At 42.5% G+C, this 21,829-nt stretch overlaps 1 protein-coding gene across 2 annotated transcripts in view; it reads right to left on the minus strand.

Moving 5' to 3' along the window:
• The window catches only part of LOC307269755 (rho GTPase-activating protein 6-like), a gene marked incomplete at its 5' end in the record, with an annotated part of 69,052 nt that extends 47,223 nt beyond the window's left edge, over positions 1–21,829 (minus strand). For both annotated transcript variants that reach the window (XM_080052784.1, XM_080052783.1), the window contains one exon: positions 21,362–21,829. In XM_080052784.1, the coding sequence (XP_079908910.1) occupies positions 21,362–21,829 (468 nt within the window). The remainder of the gene's footprint in view (positions 1–21,361) is intronic.

Below are 21,829 nucleotides of genomic sequence, written 5' to 3' on the forward strand. Positions count from 1 at the left end.
TTTGTTTTTATTCCCCGGGACGGTTTTCTTACTGGCGGCTTTCCCAAAAATAATGCTGGGTATGTTTTCTATTATAGGGTCAGCTGTTTTTGGTTAACCCATTGATGACGGCTGCTGCGCGATGCCACATAGGCTCTCCTGCCTGATGCTGCGTCGCGCAGCATTATTACTTTATCTAATTTTCATGGCATTCCCAGCATAGAATGCACTGTCATTGGTTCAAATACACATGAGGTGGGTTTTGTTGATTTTTTGAAGACCATGTGACCACCCAAAAGTTGTGTGGTTTGCCGAAAATCATGTCAATCAAAAAAATAAAAAATAAAAAAATAAAACAAAATAATAAAAAAAATACGCCAGCTATGTCGGCGACAGAACAGTTAGTGGCGTTTGGTGCGCAGAATCAAGGTCTACTATAGACTACTGACGAAAATCACACAACACATTGCATCTATTTATTAACAATATTTAATAATTTTCTAATTCATCTAATTTTGACGATTTTTAGAAATAGTTGTTGGTTTGTAAGCGCTAAGGGAGCATGTTTAAATAAAACCTGTGAACCTTAACTTTTAAATGTATTTTATTTCATGTTTCTATGTGCTACACAGGCTTAGATATTAAGGTTTTGGTAGACTTGACAATTCATACTATTTTTTCAGAAAACCCTCAGGCATTAAGGACATGCATCCTAGATTGCCATAGTCATCAATGGGTTAAAAGGCAAAAAATGAAGCATGCACAAAGCTGTTTTCTTTTATAGTCCAGTGATACTTTCAAAAACGAATATTTAAAAGATGTTCTCTTTAAATTATTTTAAAACTTTGTTTCTCATGTTCGAAAGTTTCAAAATCAAAGTTTCAAAAAAAATGCATTAGCGCATACTGACAAATCTGCCTTTTTTTTGCTAACTAACATTAGCCCCTTTTACACAGCCAGTGAAAGCCGGGAATATGCCGGAATTTCGGCCCTCCGCCCTGCTGTATAAATGCGACCGTTGCGGAACGAGGGAAGAAAGGTGCGAGAGATTGTTCCGGGAATTTTACTATCTCGGGGGGTAGTAAGATTCCCGACACAATCAGTTCCGCCTCTCTGTATAAATTCGGCCAGCTTGTTGTTGCGGAACACGGGGGCGTTTGACGTTCCATAGCCTACGTTCTAAACATGCGACCATGTTAGCAGTTGAAGGACGTGTGTTAAACATTAACCACGGCGGCCTGATGTCCCGTAAAAATCACCAAATAAAAGGAACGGCGTATAATCTAGCTGGTCATAAGGTCCGCTGCTCAATTCAAACCCCCACGCTTCATTTTGCAGAGTGTATGAGTCTAATCTATTTCTGCCCAGGGGAAGTTGTACAATGGGAAAGCTAGGCTAGGCTAAGCTAGACTAAGCTAGGCTGCGATCGGGTCGCCACCGCTATTATTATCCTAAGTCTGAGCGTATATCCACACTTTATTTCTGTCTCCAGTAACGTGACTTCACACACTGTGTGTATGTGTATGTGTGGGTATGTGTATGTCTGAATGGCAGAGCACTGCCCCCAAAGACACTCGCTCACAGCCAACCTGTCACACAAACACACAAACACACACACACACACACACCCAGACACAGAGGTGACGCTGTGAGCGGAGTGATTTTGTCAGTTTGGTTAACTGTCCCAGAGATGTTGGACTCAACCGGCACATCACGGGGACAGTAAAATACTGCCCTCTTACTGCAAGCTCCAGCACTTCTGCTCTCAATTCACCGGCCAGTGTTGTTGTTGTAAAGCAGCTGACCGGCGCAGCGCTAAATGTTTACGTCACACCTGACGCTGTTTACAAGCACCTCTTTAATTCCGGAACGCTGTGTAAAAGGGGCTACTGATGCGCCAGCAGGCCGGCGTTGCTTGGTTCTGTGTAAATAACACAGAAGCAAGCAAAGCCGGCATATTGGAGTGATGTTGTTCCGTCAATATGCCGCAATCTCTGTGTAAAAGGGGCTTTTGTCACAGTGGTCACATATTATTTGACGCTTGGCAGGGACACATTTCTAACAGGTCTCTCTTGAAATTGTGACCCCACGTGTCTCAATGAGATTACCTGTATAAATAAAAGTTAAATGAAAAAAAAAAAAAAAAAAGATATTCTCTACTTTTCTATATGTATAGAAATATGAAGTAATAAGGACAATTAGCACACTAATAGTATTTCCTTTACCTCTGTGGTGTTGATGTGATACTGTATGAGTGAGTAGCATCCTGTTCTTTTGGTGATGTGTGTTTGCAGTTTCTATATTAATTAATATTCCTGAAATGGTTATGATGAGGGATGGCACCGTTCATATTGAGTGCCGCGTGTCGTTTGTGTTTGTTCCCCCCCCCCCCCCCTGTTCCCCTTGAATGGCCTCGCTGTGTGTTAGATAAAGGATGTGTGTGTAACCATACAGATGCCTCGTCTTTCAGCTCCTTGGCCTAATTGCACATGCACAAACACACAACACACACACACACACACACACACGGTGTCCTCCGCCTCCCACACATCCTTAATGTTTTTTCTCCTACAACAGTTGCCATGGTGTCTCAGCTGGACAGCACAAGGAGGTGTGTGTGTCTCTGTGTGTCTGCATGTGTTGTTGTGTGTATCCACGTGTCAGCATATAATATGATGCTTCAAGTGTAGTTCAATGTTATACCCTGAAATAGGCCTTAGAAATCAAATACATATGTATTTCACACGCAGGTAAATGTGTCTGCAACGTGACGTCTGATAAAATAATTCCTTTGACTTGCGTGTTCGTATGCTGTGTGATGCATTTGCAGGCAGCAGCATACAAAAGCAGAGAAATAGACTTTTTGCTTGTTGCCATGGCACCACAGTATAAAAGTGTCTGAGTCATTATGAGAGAGAGCGAGAGTGACGTGCTCACGTGGGCTTACGTTTGGGATTTGTAAAGAAAGGTCACAAAATGTCTGCTTTTTTTATATATATATATATATATATTTATTTAAAACATCCAACTGGGAGTTTGAGCTATGAGACATGAGGCTTAGACATATTCTATTAGAAACAACAGAGCAAAAATAATCCACGGGTCAAAGTATGCGCCGTTAGTTTCAAAAGGGGAAAAACTGTACCGTGGTGTCTGGGAGTGCAACATGAATTTAGTATCCGATCCACATAACAAGGTGAAACAACCCTGTAACTCATACATTATTTTCTCTCTCCTCCATTAATTTCTCTCTCTCTCTCTCTGTCTTTCCTTAATAAGACTTGGCAGTAGTTGAGAAAACAGCTTCACACCTGCTATAAGTGCGTCAAGTGATACCACAAATTGGAAAAAACAACAACAAACTCTCCCTTTCACTCTAGTCTTCTTTGCTTTTGTCACAGTTCTGCCTGACGCAAAGCATTTAGTCCAAACCTTTAGTGAAGCCAAAGGAAGAGGCATTGAGAGGAGTCTCTCTCTCTCTCAGTGGAGGACCGGCTTGAATAACACAATGCAATGTGCACTGAGTGATGTGACTCTGGGTGTGTTGACTTAGCCTCCTTGGGGCTTGAAGGATAGCATCTCTCTCTGCGCATTCGTCCAAACAATTTGTGTGCGTGTGTGTGCGTGTGTGTGTGTGTGTGTGTGTGTGTGTGTGTGTGTGTGTGTGTGTGTGTGTGTGTGTGTGTGTGTGTGTGTGTCTGTGTGTCTAATTGCACACAGGCTTATCTTCTGCAAATGAATCTGCCATACTGCCATGTTTGACCGTCTTTCAGCGACCGTTCTATGACATTTGGAAGTCTTCCACGTGTATGCTAGGTGTTTGGCGCTGGCATTGAGTATACACACAAACCTAGATGGTCCTTTTTTGTTTTTTTAAGGTGTTCCAAGACCCCTTACTATGTTAACAACTTCACAGGGCGACTGTCCAAGAACTACAGGGGGCCCCAAAAGGCACCGGGACCCCTTAACTGTTTAATCAAACCATGATGTTGACCCTTTCGAATTTGACATCGGACATAATTGAATTAAACGTTGACAGATCCCTTGAGGCACATACAGTAAGTGTAACTCAACCAAGAACATCTTCAGTTTTCAAGCTGTCTGCTGAGTTTATTTGCTGAATTATGGTCTGTTTATTATTATTCTGAATTGGAGTAAAGGGCAAAACCAAGGAAGACTGAAGAGCAAGCTGTAACTCAGAGTGCTTCCACACAATTCATCTGATAACTGAGCAATGCATTTGTACATCAGCCATATATTGTGGACAGGGCAACGTTTGAGTGTCCAGTGTCCAATCATTCTCTGCTACCATGCAAATCAGTTTGCTTTGTCTAAACGCGTGTGTTTTTTTTTTTTTTTTCTATCATGCAAATCCAGTTTTAAATGAGATCAGTTGAGCGTTGCACAGAGAAAAGAGTGGGGCACATGTAGACAAAACAGACGCGGATGGCTGAGTGTAAACACACGTGAGCCTCAACTGTCTTTTGTTATTCTTCTGGTTTGCAATGATAATCAGCTCCAATGCAAATCAAGCCACCTCCATGATTTGTTTTTCCCTAAGTTGTCAGGTGTTTCTCGAAAGCTACACTAGAAAACACAGGTGCTTGTGCTTAAAATGATGTTTTTTTTCTTATCAATAATAAAAAATACTGTGTGTGTGTGTGTGTGTGTGTGTGTGTGTGTGTGTGTGTGTGTGTGTGTGTGTGTGTGTGTGTGTGTGTGTGTGTGTGTGTGTGTGTGTGTGTGTGTGTGTGTGTGTGTGTGTGTGTGTGTGTGTGTCTGTGTCTGTGTCTGTGTCTGTGTGTTTAATTTAACATACTCCCAGTCCCTTTCCTCACCCCATTTCAACCCATCTCTTCTGACAATTGTTTACGCTATTTTGCTACGTAGTCCATGTTCAGTTAAACAAGTACACTGCGTTTTTTTAAGGGCAAAAAATGGCTACTAACTAAATCCTAATGGAAATCCGCCTTATATAGAGTAATATTGTTGCATAATACCACATCACAGTTTACAATGCTCTCTGTCTACTTTTTGTCAGGCCTCATATGGGGCTATGAACTCAGCCGAACCCTCTGAGCCATAACAAACGACCACAAGTGACTTTTGCTTGGACATACCCTTCATCCTTGTTTGGATTTCCCAGAGATTTTTCCGATAATAATTTTCTACTAGCATGCATGCATGTGTGTGCATACGGTACAATTACATGTTCGTTTTGTGAAACCTAGTTTGCACAATTTATAGTATGTTTGCATTGGCAGTATACACTGAGCTATGCGAGCGTGGCTGTGTGTGATCACCTGGCCCTAAAAAAAAAACACATCAAACCTTTATCAAAAGTGGAAGCCAGCAGCCTCAGTTCTTCTCGGCTGGGTGCATAAATATTTGGTTCAGCAAGTATAAACACAGAAGCCTTCTAGGAATGTGACCACGGTGTATGCTTTTATCCGTCCGCTGATAATAAGAAGTGAGGGACACAGCGATATGCAACTGTATTTAGCTGTGAAGATATGACACACTGTAAAAACTGTCGGGTTACCAAGTCCGCAGACGTCCTTTTGAAGTGATGTTCTTCATCAAGAGAAGTGGCATTTTTCGGGGATGCCTTGAAACAATCGGAAGATACATACTGTATGTGATGGCTTGTGTATTATTCAGTGCCATAATAGGGGATCTCCGCTATCATTTCAGTGTGAATTTGTAGCAGCGCTAACGCTAAATGTTACATACAGTATTACTACTTTCTACCTAAATGGCATTGCACACAGTGGGTGTGTGCACTTCATACTCACCTTAAATTGTTCTTAAAAACATGCTTGACTACACCAGCCAAAGCTTGTTTATGGACATCAACTATAGGCTCTATTTTGGTTTTTGAACTGTCAAGATAGACATGCCATATTCAACATGAGCTTTAACAGACAGACTCAGTGTTTGTGCACGTGTGTGTGTGTGTGTGTGTGTGTGTGTGTGTGTGTGTGTGTGTGTGTGTGTGTGTGTGTTTGTGTGTGTGTGTGTGTGTGCGTGTGTGTGTGTGTGTGTGTGTCGGGGCCGAGGCGTGGAATGAGTAGAATAAGAAAGTAGTGTAAGAGAGACAGAAGGAGGTGGGGGTTGACAGATCCATCCCCATCTTTTTCTCTCTCTCTGGAATGCAGCTGGAATCCAAGCTCCACTCCCCTGCAAACTCCACCCACACTCCCACCACCTCATATCAGGCTACACACACACACACACACACACACACACACACACACACACACACACACACTCCCCGTTAGGTCATTATATCCATGAAATAAGTGGTTGCCTGTTCTAACCTGTCCAGGTGACATATAGCCCTATGCAAACTCCTCCTCTGTGTGTCTGTGTGTGTGTGCGCGTGTGTGTGCGTGTGTGTGTGTGCGGGTGTGTGTGTTTGTTTGTGTCTGTGTGTGACCCTGCTTCAACCTTTGGTTTCCATATTTTAAAAGTGTATACATGCGACGCATGATGAAAGCATGATATGTTCAATGTGTATATAAGTGATTTTTTCACGTATGCATGTCACACACATGCATATAAAATTTAATTTGCTCAGAAAAAATACAATAATATTATTGCAAGGTGTGTAAATCAACTATAATGTGTTTCTGTAGGTAACATAACACTGAACTTGGAAATTACAATATGCTCAAAATTGTACTTTTGTCAGCGAAAGTCTTTTGAGGTCTTTGCAGTTCTTTCGAGCCGTCATCATGAATCAGATTTCTCAATTTTTTGTAATCCCGGTAAAAGGTTTTTTACTGGGAGTATTTTTCTCAGCCGAGCTAAGGGTCTAAGGGCAGGGTGTCATACTGTATGGAATGTAAAACCCACTGAGGCAAATGTCTATTTGTGATATTGGGCTATACAAATGAAACTGATTTGATTTTGATTTCTAATTTCTCAATTTTCTCTACAGAGTTCAACACCGATCCATAGCTACAATTAAAAATCTCTGCGGCACTTGTTGAATTTCCCCAACCATATTCACTGCAGCCCGTGGCATAATGCTCAATACAAAGGAAGATACAATGATTTAGGCTTTTCCTCCCAGTAAAACACCACCCACTTCCCACAGTTGGTTTGTTTGAGTTACAAGGATAAAGACTAGAGGTCATAGGGATCATAGCTGTGCTACTGCCTTCCTCAATTGTGTAAATGTTGTTACTCAGATGCCATTCCTCAATCACTATTTATACATCACATTTTACAGCTATAATAGTTAAAGGAATACTTCACCCATACAGAACCAGCGTTCTATCATTATAAAATCACTATCATAATATAATGAATGAGGTTTTTCTTTCCTCAGTCTTCCCTCAGTCTTCCCTTGGCCCAGCTGTCCTGTTAATCCTGACCCTTACTGTGATGTCACAAGAAGGACAATGTAGGGTTAGACAGTGAGACCATAAAACACTCTTTCTGCCTTTTCTCAGGCTAAGATGATCCGATTTCAATTGTTTTTTTGCACATGTATACTACATAGGATCTCCGAGTTCAATACACCTTCATATTCCAACCGGTGAAGTAGGTCTTTCACTAAGGTATGATGTTTGTTTTTTTAACGGTAAATGACATTTTGCACCTCTCAAAGTCTTTATCTCATTTTCTTTTCCATTTATAATTCCGGTCAATGTTCCTCAAGTCTGTCGTTTTTTTTGTCCCATTGCCGAGAACTTGCTTGGAGAGTGCGTCAGAGGCTTTTGAAGGTATAATAAACCATCTCCTTAATGCTTACGTTAGGAGCAGGTTTACTTTGCTTTGTTCTCTGCTCCTACAGCCAGGGTCAGCACTGTGTTTACATCACTGGGTTGTTGTTGCCGCGGTAACAGACAGAACCCCCCCCCCCCATCCCCCCCTTCGCAGTCGGAGTAGGAGCGTCTGGATTTAGAAATACTTGGAAATCATATCAGGCCAAGCTCCAGAAGAACACATTCAATGCATTTTGCCTGCACAGCACTTCATATTATCAGTTCATTTTGATGTTATCCACCACTCTTTCACACAGTCACCCTTTAACTCAATGGAAAATAAGTGGCAAATACCAACTTGTTATATTATACAAGCAAAAGTCAAATGCGTCTTGCCTATTGAGCGAACGAAAACTTCGGTTGGGATTAATTGACATCATATGTTCCAATGTATTTGCGTACAAAAACATTTTAGGGTTTCATATTCCCAGTATTGCTGCACTGTGCAATGTTAGAAAAAAATATGTAGGTGAAAGTGGTGGTGAGGATGGGATGACTAAGGCCATTATAAATACTGTACACAGAGAGCCCAAGCTACAGCAAAAAAAAAAGTCTACAGTGTATAGCGAAAGCAACACACAATCAGCATGGTCAATATTACCAAAAGATCAATTATATATATTTGTGTGAGCGAGAAATTCTAGTACAGACATGCAAGATATGCATTTAAAGTAATACAGAAACAGTGTCAACATTAGTTTGATAGGCAGAGAGCACTGACAAAGTTTAAAATAAATTATAAAAGGGAAATGGGTCTCAAATATCCAGCATCACTCGACCGCCATGCAGAAAGCATAGTTTCACAGTGACGTACAGTATACCAGCGTTCACCAATCCAATGTGAATACACAACTAAACCATGTAAACACTCTCAGTCAACCAAATCCAAACATCTATAATATGATTGACCCGCTGTCTCCACTGGCAGCAGAAAGCATACATGGAAAGATTTAATAACTTCATAAAGGCCAAAGGCAGGAAGACTTGCAGCTAAACATTCAAAATACAAAAAAAAAATCAAGCACGCACACACACACACACACACACACACACTGTTTGACTGTGGTAACTCATTTCAGAGCCTATTAAATCTCCATTAACACACAGCCTCCCTGCTAGCCCGAGCTAATTCAACCCAGGTGTGTGTGTGTGTGTGTGTGTGTGTGTGTGTGTGTGTGTGTGTGTGTGTGCATGTGTGTGCGTGCGTGTGTGTTTATTTTTACCTCATCTCTCTGCTGTGCCCTCTCTTCCTATCAAACCCCCCCCCCATTTCATAAATGCGTCTCCCTGCCATAGTGCTCAAACCTGGCTGGCAGGTCTGAAATAGCAATCCTCTTCCAATTAGGTCAAATTAGGGGCAAATTGCAGCTCTCAGCGAGGGGAAAGCAGCCTGCCACACCTCACTGTTTATCTCATTAAGCACAGTCATCTCTGTAGACACACACAGCCTGTGTAGGATATACCTCTGAAGACTTGTCTCCTTTTCAGTCAATGCGTCTCTTTCCAGCTAAGGTTAAGGGCTTCCCTTTTAATATAAGTGTGTATTCCGTATGATGATCGAACACGTGGCCTGCTTTCATCCATCCATAGTCTGTTTTGATCCCTGTATCTACATTCAAAGCAACTGAGATTTGCGAGACAAAACTCCAATAGAGAAAGCATCTGTTTTCTATTGGGCAAAGCGCCTAAATAATAATGAGGCTTGAAGATGATGCATAGTGACAACAGGGTTATAAAATAGACGGAGAGGTGAACTGAGCGGAGGATAGGATAGAAAAAAGAGACGAGGATATCTTTTTAATCGTTTTCGTGGCTACCACTGCTCATTTCAACTGTTTCATAAATGCAAATAAAAAACTAAAACTGCAGTGGCCAACAACACTGTGTTTTTTTCAATATCTTATGGAGACTAAAAAGAATGTAGTATACACACACACACACACACACACACACACACACACACACACACACACGCGCGCGCTCCCTCTCTGACACGCACAGACATTAATGTTCTGGGAAGGTACTCTGCAGGAGAGAATATGATCTGTGCTTGGAAGTGACGCTGCTCCCTACGAAGGCAGCACAAACACACATTGTTATGTTTCTGAGTGTGTGTGTGTGTGTGTGTGTGTGTGTGTGTGTGTGTGTGTGTGTGTGTGTGTGTGTGTGTGTGTATGTGTGTGTGTGTGTGTGTGTGTGTGTGTGTGTGTGGATGGATATGGATGGTGGGGGTGGGGGTGGGGGGGAGGTAATGTGGGTGTTGGTGACAGTACAAACAACTCCACTCCACTGGAGATCCCTTATGAGAATACTTTGCAAGTGTGTTATAATAACAATGCAGACCCGCATTTACCAGAAGATTTTTTTATAAGTTAGAAATAATAGAGTTATTATTAGAAAAGACTACGCAGTATGATTCCGTAAGTACCCTGCAGCTCACCACCGGTCGTGTAAGGTTGACATGTAAATGTTAGCCTGTGAAAATACCCCTTTTAAAGTTGACACATAGGAACACATAGTTGGGTTTGTCTGCCCTGCCCCGCCCCGAAGCATTTTAAAACAGTTTCATTTGGGCCCCATCAGTGCTGAGAACTGTTGCTGATGACTGCAGCTGGAAAGGGCTATTATAATGTTTTCGTAAGATACTCATGACATGCAGGGGCTTTCTGGAGACAGATGTGCGCAGCTGTGACTGGCCACAATGGCAGCCCACCCACATTTTCACCGTGATTCATGGTGCTGCGCGTCCGTGTGAGTGTTTGTGTAAAGAGACCGCTGAATATATATTTCTATTAGAGGCTTACTGACACCCTCTAGTGGGCGGAATATATATATATGTTTAACATGTTTACTTTGAATTTGCACTTTGACCATTTCACTAAAAATGCCCCCTGGATAAAATGATCACCAATAATGTCAGTGGTCACTTTATATTTTTCTTCTTCTTCTACTTTTTTTTTTTTGGCAGAAGATTGATGAGAAGCTTACATTGCACGTAAACAATCAAATCAAAGCCACTAACTGAGTTCAAGGTCTACCTATGTGTCAACAGTGAGGTATGCTTTGTATGCAAGGTTTCTGTACTTTCAGCTACGCCCTTAAGATCTTAGTTTGAGTATGATTTAATTGTTGTGTGCATATTCAAAGCACAGTTATTTTTTCAGTGGAAAGGTAGGTCTGTGTTAATGGGGCACAATGTATATGAGATCAGATGGTTTTAACACCTTTGATGGAAATAATCAAATTTGTTGGGATATATATATATGTATTCTGTTATTGGGCAAATTTGTTTCTTGTTTTTGTGTGGTATAGGCAATGTATTTGTAAAGTGAGGTGGCATTCGTAGATGGAAAGACTAATCGTGAAGATAATATTCTACAAAAAATTTCCAGTAGATGGCGTTAAAAACCTTCAATGTATCTCACTGGACGCTCTCATCATCATGCCTTTCTGATGAGCCAATGCTGCAGAAGTTAGAAGCAGTTCCCTAACATTGTTATCACAAAAAACGTTACACTGCCTCCAATGAAACTCACATCAACTTTGAACTTGGGCTATAGGCTTAGGCCGCACAATCCTCGACACACACACACACACACACACACACACACACACACACACACCTGCAACCAATACGATTCTCCCCGCCTCACTTCTGGAACTTGAGTGTTCCTCCTCTGAGCTATTTTTCTATTTATAGGCGCAGAGCACCGCCTGAGTCTAAAATGCCTGCCGTCTCGTTCTGTTTTGCTTCCTTAATGTCTGGCAGATTTACGTGTGTGTGTGTGTGTGTGTGTGTGTGTGTGTGTGTGTGTGTGTGTGTGTGTGTGTTTGTGTGTGTGTGTGTGTGTGGTGGGGGGGTTAGAGTTCCCCTCAGTTTAAATCACTTCACTTCGCAGTCATATTTATATACGTATCCTTGGATGACAGGGATTTGCTTTCATAAAGGGGCTGGTGACACAAGCGGTCACGAAAGAGAGCATGTCGTTTGTCTGATTCTATGCAAAACAGATGTTCAAATTCTGCTAGCGCCATTAGAACATAGTATAGTGTATCTGGATCTGCCTTGACATGACTTCACCTCCATAATCCTTTGCACCCTAGTACCGACCTCTTGACACTTAAGAGATGCTTAAACTTGCACCAGATGTATGCAGCAGTTAGCTAGTTTCTGCTTCTTATTTCATGTCTAAACAAAACAAAAAACGTAACTGTACCGAGCAATGTCACTTCAAAAAACAGTCCAAAAAGACCAATTGAATTTGCTGCAACTATGCCCTACAATGTTAGTTGCACTCCGCAGTACCAATGGGTTGGACGGAAGGAACAGCTAACAAATGCAGGGCTCAAGAAAATGAAGGAATAATAAAGCATAATCGTTCAATCTGAGCTAAAATATTGCCTCGAGATCCTTACCAAGTAGCCCACGCTGTACTGAGAATGAACAAACAAAGCCTTAAAGTCAAGAGCGTATCCACTTTGGGAATCTGAATGTCATCAAATTGAATGGCACTCTGCCAATGTTGACATCGGAACAAACTCACATCGGAAAGGAGAAGAGTCCTTCGCTCGGGGAGGCTGAACACGCTCTGTGAATTTTAATGGCAAGGTGCCCGCTCAATGTTTAGTAGTGTGTACGAGTGAAAGAAGTGGTCATAAGCATCCTCAAGGGACCATGAATAAATACTAACATTAACTTGTGGCAATCTGGCTACCATTGAGTTTAGTGGAGACTGCATAACCCCGTGTCAGTAAGGGAGGGAGTTCTTCTAAACGGCACTTTGAAAGAGGACAGTGATTTAGCCTCCCTCAGGTGGGTTCAAAGGAGCCTCCGTGGACGAGAACAAATTGCCGCATGCTTTGGAAATGTAGTCTTTGGAAAAGGGCAAAGCTGGACCTGTTCAAAAGAAAACTCAGACATGTGATCCCAGCTTGGTTTTTTGTTTCCCTAAATAGTCAAATCAAGCCGGTGTGTGAACTTGTGTTTTTGCTACAGTTGCAGCATTTAGAATAGGCTGGCGATGTGACATTAAAATGAGTTGGGTAGTCCGAATGAGAAGTAAGAATGTTGTCTATGAAAGTCAACGGATGGGGAGTTAGTTTATGTGAAGGAAAATGAAACCAGGCAAAGAAGGGATGTGTGTGTGAAGAGAGGAGAGAAGAGGAGAGTAAGTTGGGGAAAGTGGTGGTGGTGTGTGTTTGTGTGTGTGTGTGGGGGGGGGGGGGGGGGTTACTCAGTCAGTAGCCAACCCTTTCAGTAGGAGCCCCAGGGCCTTGCCGTGAAGCTCTGACCTGGAATTCCAAATAAATAATTCCTTAAACCTCCCCACTGACGGAAGGGAGGGATGGGGGGAGGAGGGGGTACACCAAGCAAAATCTTCCCAAGCACATTCTCCAACAACGCTGCTTATTTCAACTAGTTTTCCAAGAATTTGCGGGTATATTTGATCAACCGACACTTGATAATTCCACAAGGTAATATAACACAAACACACACACATACACACACATGCATGCACAAAAACATACACACTCATTCAAATAAATTATTGAAGCTTAGCTCGCAGAGTGGCCTAAACCCTGCATGTGTGAGGAGGAACCGTGAGTAAATCCTAAACTATACATGGCATGAAACTGTTTGATTCTGTAATGAATGCAAATGGAGGCCATGACAGGTCAAACACCCTGCCGTTTATACAAGTCATTAATACACACAGAACAAGAGGGGACCATGGTGGATAAAATCAGCATTACAACAGAATCAACAAAGACAGTTTCGTAGCCTATACATCTCTAAAGGCTGGGGAAAAAAAGAGTTATTTTTACTTACTCAGGTGAGATCAGAAAACTAAATTGGATTTTATTCCTTTGGGCTCATTTTTCAGCAACAGGACAGGATATGAATGTGCTGTTTCCTCATAATAGTTCTTTATGAAGTCTTTTGTATGCGCTATGCACGCACGCACACACACACACACACACACACACACACACACACAGACAGTCACACACCTCGAGAGGGGAGTCAGGGGAGGATCAAATCATTTTTCAAGACAAGACACGCATTTCCATTGCTTATCCCATAGCGATTTTATTTTTTTAAACTCAAGCTACTTGTCTTACAAAAAGTATAGGAGTGAATTCACAGGTGCAGCATTTTTAGAAATAGATTTTATTTTTTTATATAATTTTGAGGTCACTGAATATGCTGAGGCTATTTTTATTCCCCCTTCTATCTTTCTGTTACTGTTCCAAGTTTAGACAAAGAGCGGGCGTGTCCGAGACACTGTCAAACTGTTTTCACCCAGTGAGAGTATCATATCGCCGCAGTTTACACTGATTGAGACAAATACATACATGGGAAGTTGTAAACTTAACACACCATGGCATATGTGAGTGGCTCTTATCCATGTTTTTCCCTTCTGGCCCGGTGACAAACCACATTAGGGAGAACATTAGTGGGACACAGGGGGTCACAGTAATGCAACACACACAATACACAAGGGGGATGGACAATTTTAGCCTTCAAGACAGAAAATGGGGCACAATTAGATCATCCACCTACGGATTCTCTCTTTCACACACACACACACACACACACACACGCGCACACACACACACACACACACACGCACACGCACACGCACACACAGCAATGCACACATAAAGTAACTCAACACTGCTTGCCTTCTAGCCGGTTGGAGAGGGTTTAATCCGCAACAGACAGAGAGATTTTGGCTGCGGAAATTAATGTTTACTCTTCAGCCGTCTCTATTTCCAAACTGCCCTCTTTTTTTCCCCTTCATTGTTGAGAAAACATCCCAAAGGAGATGTGAGATTGCTCAACCAAAACACGGGCCTGAAAAAAAAACCCTGCTGTTTCATATGGTTCCTTTCAACGGCACATGAGGTATCCTGTTTCCGCACACTTCAAATATTCTTTCACATTATACAGTATGATGGCGTCTCTCAGGCATTGGCTGCATCTCATTTGGAATCAAATGTCAATGTCATATGCCATTGCAGTGCATGTAATAACAGTCCATGTACTCTCTGCTATTGTAGTTTGTCTGATTACATTATGGCACAGTTAATGGCTATGTGAAGGCTCTCGTGGACTTCTCATGAATAGCCCAATAGATTAAGTAATACATCCTATTGTTTTGGCATTTTGTACGTTGCACTTATATGCTTTGGTCGCAACAAGCAAAATAATGCACCGTCAACAGAAAAATATGTAGTATTTTGGACCAAAAAGGAGAATTCCACTACAATTGGACAATGTTATTGATCATACTTTTAAGTTATTTCAGCAGGATGATGCATGTTGACTGTGTCTGCATACATCTGGGTGTTTGTGTCAGCCTCTCCTTTAAAAAACAGAGATCAGTACAACAACCCAGGCCCTGTTTAACTGAATGAGGTCCGTAATCAAACTAAAACCCATGCACACACGCATTCATAAATCCAGAGATGGGAACTGTACTAGAACATGCTGCACAGGTCATCTGTACCGCGGAACATTTAGCAACAAGAAACAAACAGGTATTTTTTTTGTGAAGGACATACAGTATCAGCTCCTTCCACTAAATAAAAACTGTGGATTCAGCAGGACACCACTTCAATCAGATCACCCTAACATGCAAAGAGAATATAACCGACCCCTCAACAATAAAACCTAATATCTTACCATATGTTTAATGTTATCTAACTCTGCATGCATGTTTGCCTGACAAATCTCCCTTTTAAATCCTACACGGACAAGGGTATTTGACATAGAAGTCCTTTGATTCAAGGACGGCGGTTCTAATTCATGATGCCCGCGTGAGATCAGATTATGACTTTAATACGTTTCAAATCAGAAACTCCAGAACTCTCTCTTTCACTCTCTCTCTCTCTCTCTCTCTCTCTCTCTCTCTCTCTCTCTCTCTCTCTCTCTCTCTCTCTCTCTCTCTCTCTCTCTCTCTCTCTCTCTCTCTCTCTCTCTCTCTCTCGATATGTGAAACGCTGCAAACCTTGGCTGAACTGTCCGATTAGTTAGTGTGTTCACGTTTTGCTTTTAGCGTGTGTGTGTTTTGCATTCCAACGATGACCAACCATCAAGGTCTGGTTCCTCCGACGCATCCTCCTCTCTTTGAACTGGACTTTAAGGAGTGAATCGGGGAGGAAAAGGCTGAATGGATAGCTGCTAGTTTCACAGGTTCAAGCCTGCCCCAAATATATCAAAACAGGGAATCTTGCGTATCCAAATTTTCAAAATAACAGTTTCGACACTCATTTGACAAATGGATTACTGTATCATTATGGCATCCCCCATTTTCTCCTTTTGATTGGAAAGTCAGTCTGTGGTTATAGGCTTTATAGTACATGTGTTAAGGGAGAGTGTTTTCATGCTATTGGCCACCTGTGATGAACAACAATTTCTTTTTTTCTTTTTCGTAAATTTAAATTGTATTCTTCAGGTGAAATTCACAGCTTCTCAAATTTCCGGCATTTCTTTAAGAGTGACGAAAAATCTATTTTGGGATCCGGGCTAACAATGCAGGACATCTGTAGACATCAACATTCAATCTGGCATTCAATGAATCATTTCATTGGAAAGATAATCTGCAGAATAATCGGTAATGGCACGGGGCGGGGGTCGAGAAAATGTCAAAATAAAGTGCTTTCCATGAAATAATAAAAAGTAAAGGGCAATTCTGTAAAAACAAATTGTGGTATTGTAGTGTGCCTGTTTGACAATATGAGAGTTTGGAAAAATAGAGCAAACAGATGGAGACTTGTTTGGCCCTCAAACATCAAACACAATCTTAGAATCCACTCGAAAGAGTGAAACAATGCAGAGCTGCACCACATGTGTTACTGTTGTTCCTAACACTTCACTGTGGACCACTATTGGTAAAAAGCACAACTGTTGGCTCCTAGCAGACAGCCATCACCCATGTCAACACCCCCAGCTTGAATGGGTCAGAGCATAGGCAATGGCTAACATGTGCAGCAGTTCATACTGAAATGCTTTAGAGAACAGGGAGGCTGAGTCAGAATGCATGATTGATAAAACAAATGTTTTTTTTAAAAACAGGACGAGAAGGCTTGCAACACAAATGGTTTAATTAAATATTCCGCATACCATGATGAGGGGGAGTGTATCGTATGATTACCCCGCAGCCAACAAGCTGTCCTAAATGCATCCCGAGGATCTTGGTGAGTTGTGTGTTTACTAATAATCATTGGGAAATACTGTAGATGTTAGCTTTTAAAGGAGTCTTTCTCAACCAATAAACAAAGAGTTGAACACATTTGGATTTTTGACCTCATGGTGGTGCTAGAGAGGGAAAAGTCAGTTGAGTCGCCAAGGTCATTCTGGTTCATCCCCAGGGAACCACGAGTGTCTGTACCAATGATGTGCCAATCCAGTCTGGACCAAAGTGGACCAACTGCCTGACCAACATCGCTGTATATAGCCAAAGTATGTTCCTCTACTTCTTCTCTTACCTCTGTACTCGAGTTTAGAAGTGATGCACAAACATAAATCAACATGGTGGCAATTAGCATTTTAAGAACAGCTATACATGTAAGCAACTGTATTTCTAAATGATATAGTTACAAGTCCAACGCTGACACTGAAATAAACAACATGTGTTTTTTGGATTCCAAAGTTCTCTGCCGCACCGAAAGCAGTCAAAAGGAGCCGCCCTCCGTTAAATTCTTAAAACAATTGTCAGGATTAAATAGAAATTCCAAAATGGTAATCTACCAGATTCCCAGAATCCCATAAACGGCTCAGTGACAAAGCAAATAGACAAGCACGATTCGCTTTGTGCAAACACAACAGTATGAAATAACATCCATCATTGTTGTGTCACTGAAAAACATCAAAACAGACTACAGTTTGCATCAACAGTTTTGCTAAGTAATAGCAGCCCTTTAGCCTCCGCAGCTAACACTTGATTAGATAACTTATGAGGCTGTGCTACGTGTTAGCTCAGCCCTCAGTCGCTGGTAGAACATGTTGATTGCGATTGCCAATGCATCACATTACACCTCTAGAAGACCAAGCTCTGACCGCAGTGAACCAGAGCTGAATTCCTAAATAAATAATCTGTTAGCGCTCATTTAGTAGCAATAAATTGTCATTGTTTTTAAATGGAGGAGACCTCACTTTTTTTTGGACTGATTTTTCTTCCCATAGTCTCTCCTGTAAAGCATTAGGGGTTAAGTGGCTCTAAAAATAGCCCGTGCAATATCAACATTCTGGCGCCCCCATAAACAACCAGGATTAAATTAGCCGACCACTGTTTCCTCTCTGAGCAGCCTTTTTTTGCACGTTTGCCATTATGAGCAATGTATTGTATATAGGAAAAGGCAGAAAGTCAACTCAGCGTGTGTTTTACATGCTAATTCTACAAAATTCTCAACATTCCCGTAAGGAACTGTTTATATTCTTGAGCAATTTACGCAAGAACATGCGTTGATATGACGCTGAACTCTTGAGTCACTGGTGATATTTCTTCTTTTTTTTTGCGTCATTGTTCTCCCAACATCAACAACCTGACCATGGAAACAGCCATTAAGCAATCATTGCCAATACAACTGTCAGACGTTGCTTTTTAAGTAAACCATCACATTCAGTCTCTCTTTCTCTCCCTCTCTCTCTCTCTGTCTCTCTCTCTCTCAGTCCATGTCTCTCCCTCCTTAAAAAGGCATTGGACAGGACTTCACATGTTGCCAGGTTGCCAGGTTTCCCTACACACACACACACACTCACTCACACACACACACACACACACACACACACACACACACACACACACACACACACACACACACACACACACACACACACACACACACACACACACACACACACACACACACACACACACACATTCACCCAGTGGTAGACATGTAAATCATTTCAAGTGGGATTTCAATCTGAGTTAAAGTTTTGACAATGAATGCATAGTGATACACCAACTTACAAATGCAAGATGCTATCCAGTTGCAATATGGGAAATGTAGGAACTAAGGATTTTGAAGCTTGACCCATAAAAGTCAGGATTATCTCAACCTCTGCTGCTTTGATTTTGATTCGATTCTTTAGTATTTCCTATAGAGCGATTTTGTGCATGTTGGCTATTGGCTGCTCTTTACTTTAGAACTTTATGGAAAAAAACCCAAGCAGGACAATTTGAAAAGGGAACACTGGCCATGCTCTGGGGCCAGTAGTAGTTTTTGATCTGGTATAAATATGTGCTATATATGCCTACATGTTAATAACAATAACAACTAAAGTCAGGAATATTATGGCATGGCTTGAACATGTGTGCTCCCTCCATCTGAAAAGTAGCCTGGCACCGCCCGCCATACCTACTTCTGCTCAATTTTCATTTCTGGGTCTGCGGTATATTCACGGGGTTTCTCCGGCATATTATTACCTGTCCAATCAGCGAACGGAGGGAGTGGCTGAGAACAATGACGTGCGGCAGTTTCAGTTGTAGTCAGAAGCCGGCGCATGACATACGTCACGACCAAACGTTATGCGATTGGTTGGCAGATCCAATAGTTTTAAACTTCAACAGACAACCGCCTTCAAGTGAGTTTGTCGTTTGAGCGATTCCAGACCTTCTGTACAAAATGAAATGAAGTATGATGGTCTGGTAGGACCAAGCTATCTGAAAAGATCATGTTAATAATCTTAACTTTTTAACTTGAATTTAAAAAGTCTGTAAAACTTGACAAATTCATCTGACGTCTGCATTCCCACCGCAAGGTTTTTACACTTCATTTTGAGCTTTTACTTCACACCCAGCAGTGTGTGGAAGGCTCCCAGGAGTCAGCAACACTTTCTTGGCACTGGATTTTTACAAACGCTCTGAGGTGCAATAACTTCATGGTACAGATTGTGCTAATGACTCCAATCTGATGGCCTCATGTTATCCTCAGTGGGCCATAGCAGGGGGGGGGGGGGGCGGGGGGGGGGGGGGGGGGACATGGAAAATAGAGCTACTACAGCGGTGGGAAACTACTCTGCTCAGTGAGAGCTTCTCGACATCTCAGAGAGGAAGAGAGGGAGGAGAAGAGGGTGTGTGTGTGTGTGTGTGTGTGTGTGTGTGTGTGAAGGAGGCATTCTGCAGGAAAACGAAACAGTGTGTGTGAATCTGCTGGAGCTTCTTTGTAATAGGAAATGATGGGAGAGCTGTTTTGAGGGCCTGTATGGTTTTGACCTGTGACAACATGCAGTCGTGAGAACCCATGTGTCCTCAAGACCCCCACATCAACACACACACACACACACACACACACACACACACACACACGCACACACACGCACACACACACACACACACACACACACACACACACACACACATACATGCATGCTGCTGCACATACACACACACTTCGACAAGGCAAGCAAAAATGCACAACAACCGAGGGCAGAGAGATAGAGTGAGAGCATACCTTTTCATCAGTGCATTTGGCCCTGTGCCAACTATGCAGCCTAAAGCCCCCCCCCCCCCCCCCCCCCTCTAAAAATAAGTCGCCCAAGTATGTTTTGTTAAGGATTTTCATACACTGCCCTCCCCTTATTCACACTCAATTTGAAGCCTATATGAAGACAAAAGGCCAGCCGGGAACAAAAGGGATTTTGAGGAAAGAACTATCTGCACTTCATTGCACATTTTGTTGGACATTTTTAATCCTCAAAAGCTCTCTACAAGGTCCTTTAGCTTTCCCACAAGTGCTTTTATGTAAGGTGTGACTCTCACAAAGAACTGGAAAACGATAAAAAATCCAGCTGGGAGAAGTGAAGCAGCTCCCTCCTTCCTCCAGTTAATTACCCATGTGCCCTTGGGCAAGACCGAGACAACTGCTCCAGTTGTGTTGGTGTGGTGGGGCTGGTTTGATACTGGACAGTGTCCCAGGTGCAGATGTCAGCGCAGGGTCAACACTCCCCCTCCATAAATCTTCCAGTTAGACTCCTTCAATATCTCCACACACACACGCACACACGCACACACACACACACACACACACACACACACACACACACACACACACACACACGCACACACACACACACATACACACACACACACACACACACACACACACATTGTCCAACTCCACACTTCCACATGCTTTGCAGATGCCCAGGCAGCTTTATAGGTCCAAGAATCAAACTTGAACCTTTTTTATTTGTTTTTTTGTCCAGGTCAGGCTGGAGCTGGACTGAACAGGGATTTTCAGCAGATGTGTGTGTTGGCTTACACCGGGCTTGCCTTGCTTCTTCTAGCAGACATAAACAGTGTGTAAAAGGCTTCTGATTGCTTGATATAATTGTTCCAAAAGCATGTAGACTTGCCTACTTGCCTGGCCTATATTGTTCAAATCAAGGGATGGAGCTCGAGGGCACTATTTTGTTTAGCCACTTTTTCAAACTGACATACACAGCACATTAGTATGCATCCATAATTCTGAGTAAAATAGGGAACGACATATAGAGGTTTAACAGTTGGTTGTTACAAAACAAATGCGGGCCCATTACCTGCAAGATGACTGAATAACAACTGCACCGGAATCAAAGTTTTAAAAGGCTTTACCTCTGACTTCCACACAACGTAAGCGTGAGAGCTGGACGGCTGCACTTTCTTCTGTAGCCACCTCCGCGGGGAGAAGAGTGTGCCGGTGCTGCCAGACGTCGCCGCCCCGTGTCCCCTCACCAGATAGGGTAAATCCCCGGCGGTATTCCTTTTGGCGCGTTTCACTATGTCATAGTCAAAGTGGAAGTTGGAGGATGGAGAGACATCCAAGGGTATGGAAGGAGTGGAGAGGGACGGGGCGATGGGCTCCTTGAGTGTCGGTATCTTGGTGCGTAAAATCGGTTTCGCGGCCGAGCGCTCCAGGGGCGCACCTGCGTCCGTAAACGACGCCTCTGTGCCGGTGTCAGAATGTCTTATGATAGCCGGGTCCAGGCTTCGGGTTTGGCGTAGCCTCCGTTTGGTCATGGCTTTGGAGGCAGGAGAGGAGCAGGAGAAGACGCTGTTGAGAAGTCCTTGAGCGGAAGACAT

Source organism: Ammodytes marinus (assembly GCF_949987685.1).
Source record: "Ammodytes marinus genome assembly, chromosome: 24".
NCBI lineage: Eukaryota > Metazoa > Chordata > Actinopteri > Uranoscopiformes > Ammodytidae > Ammodytes > Ammodytes marinus.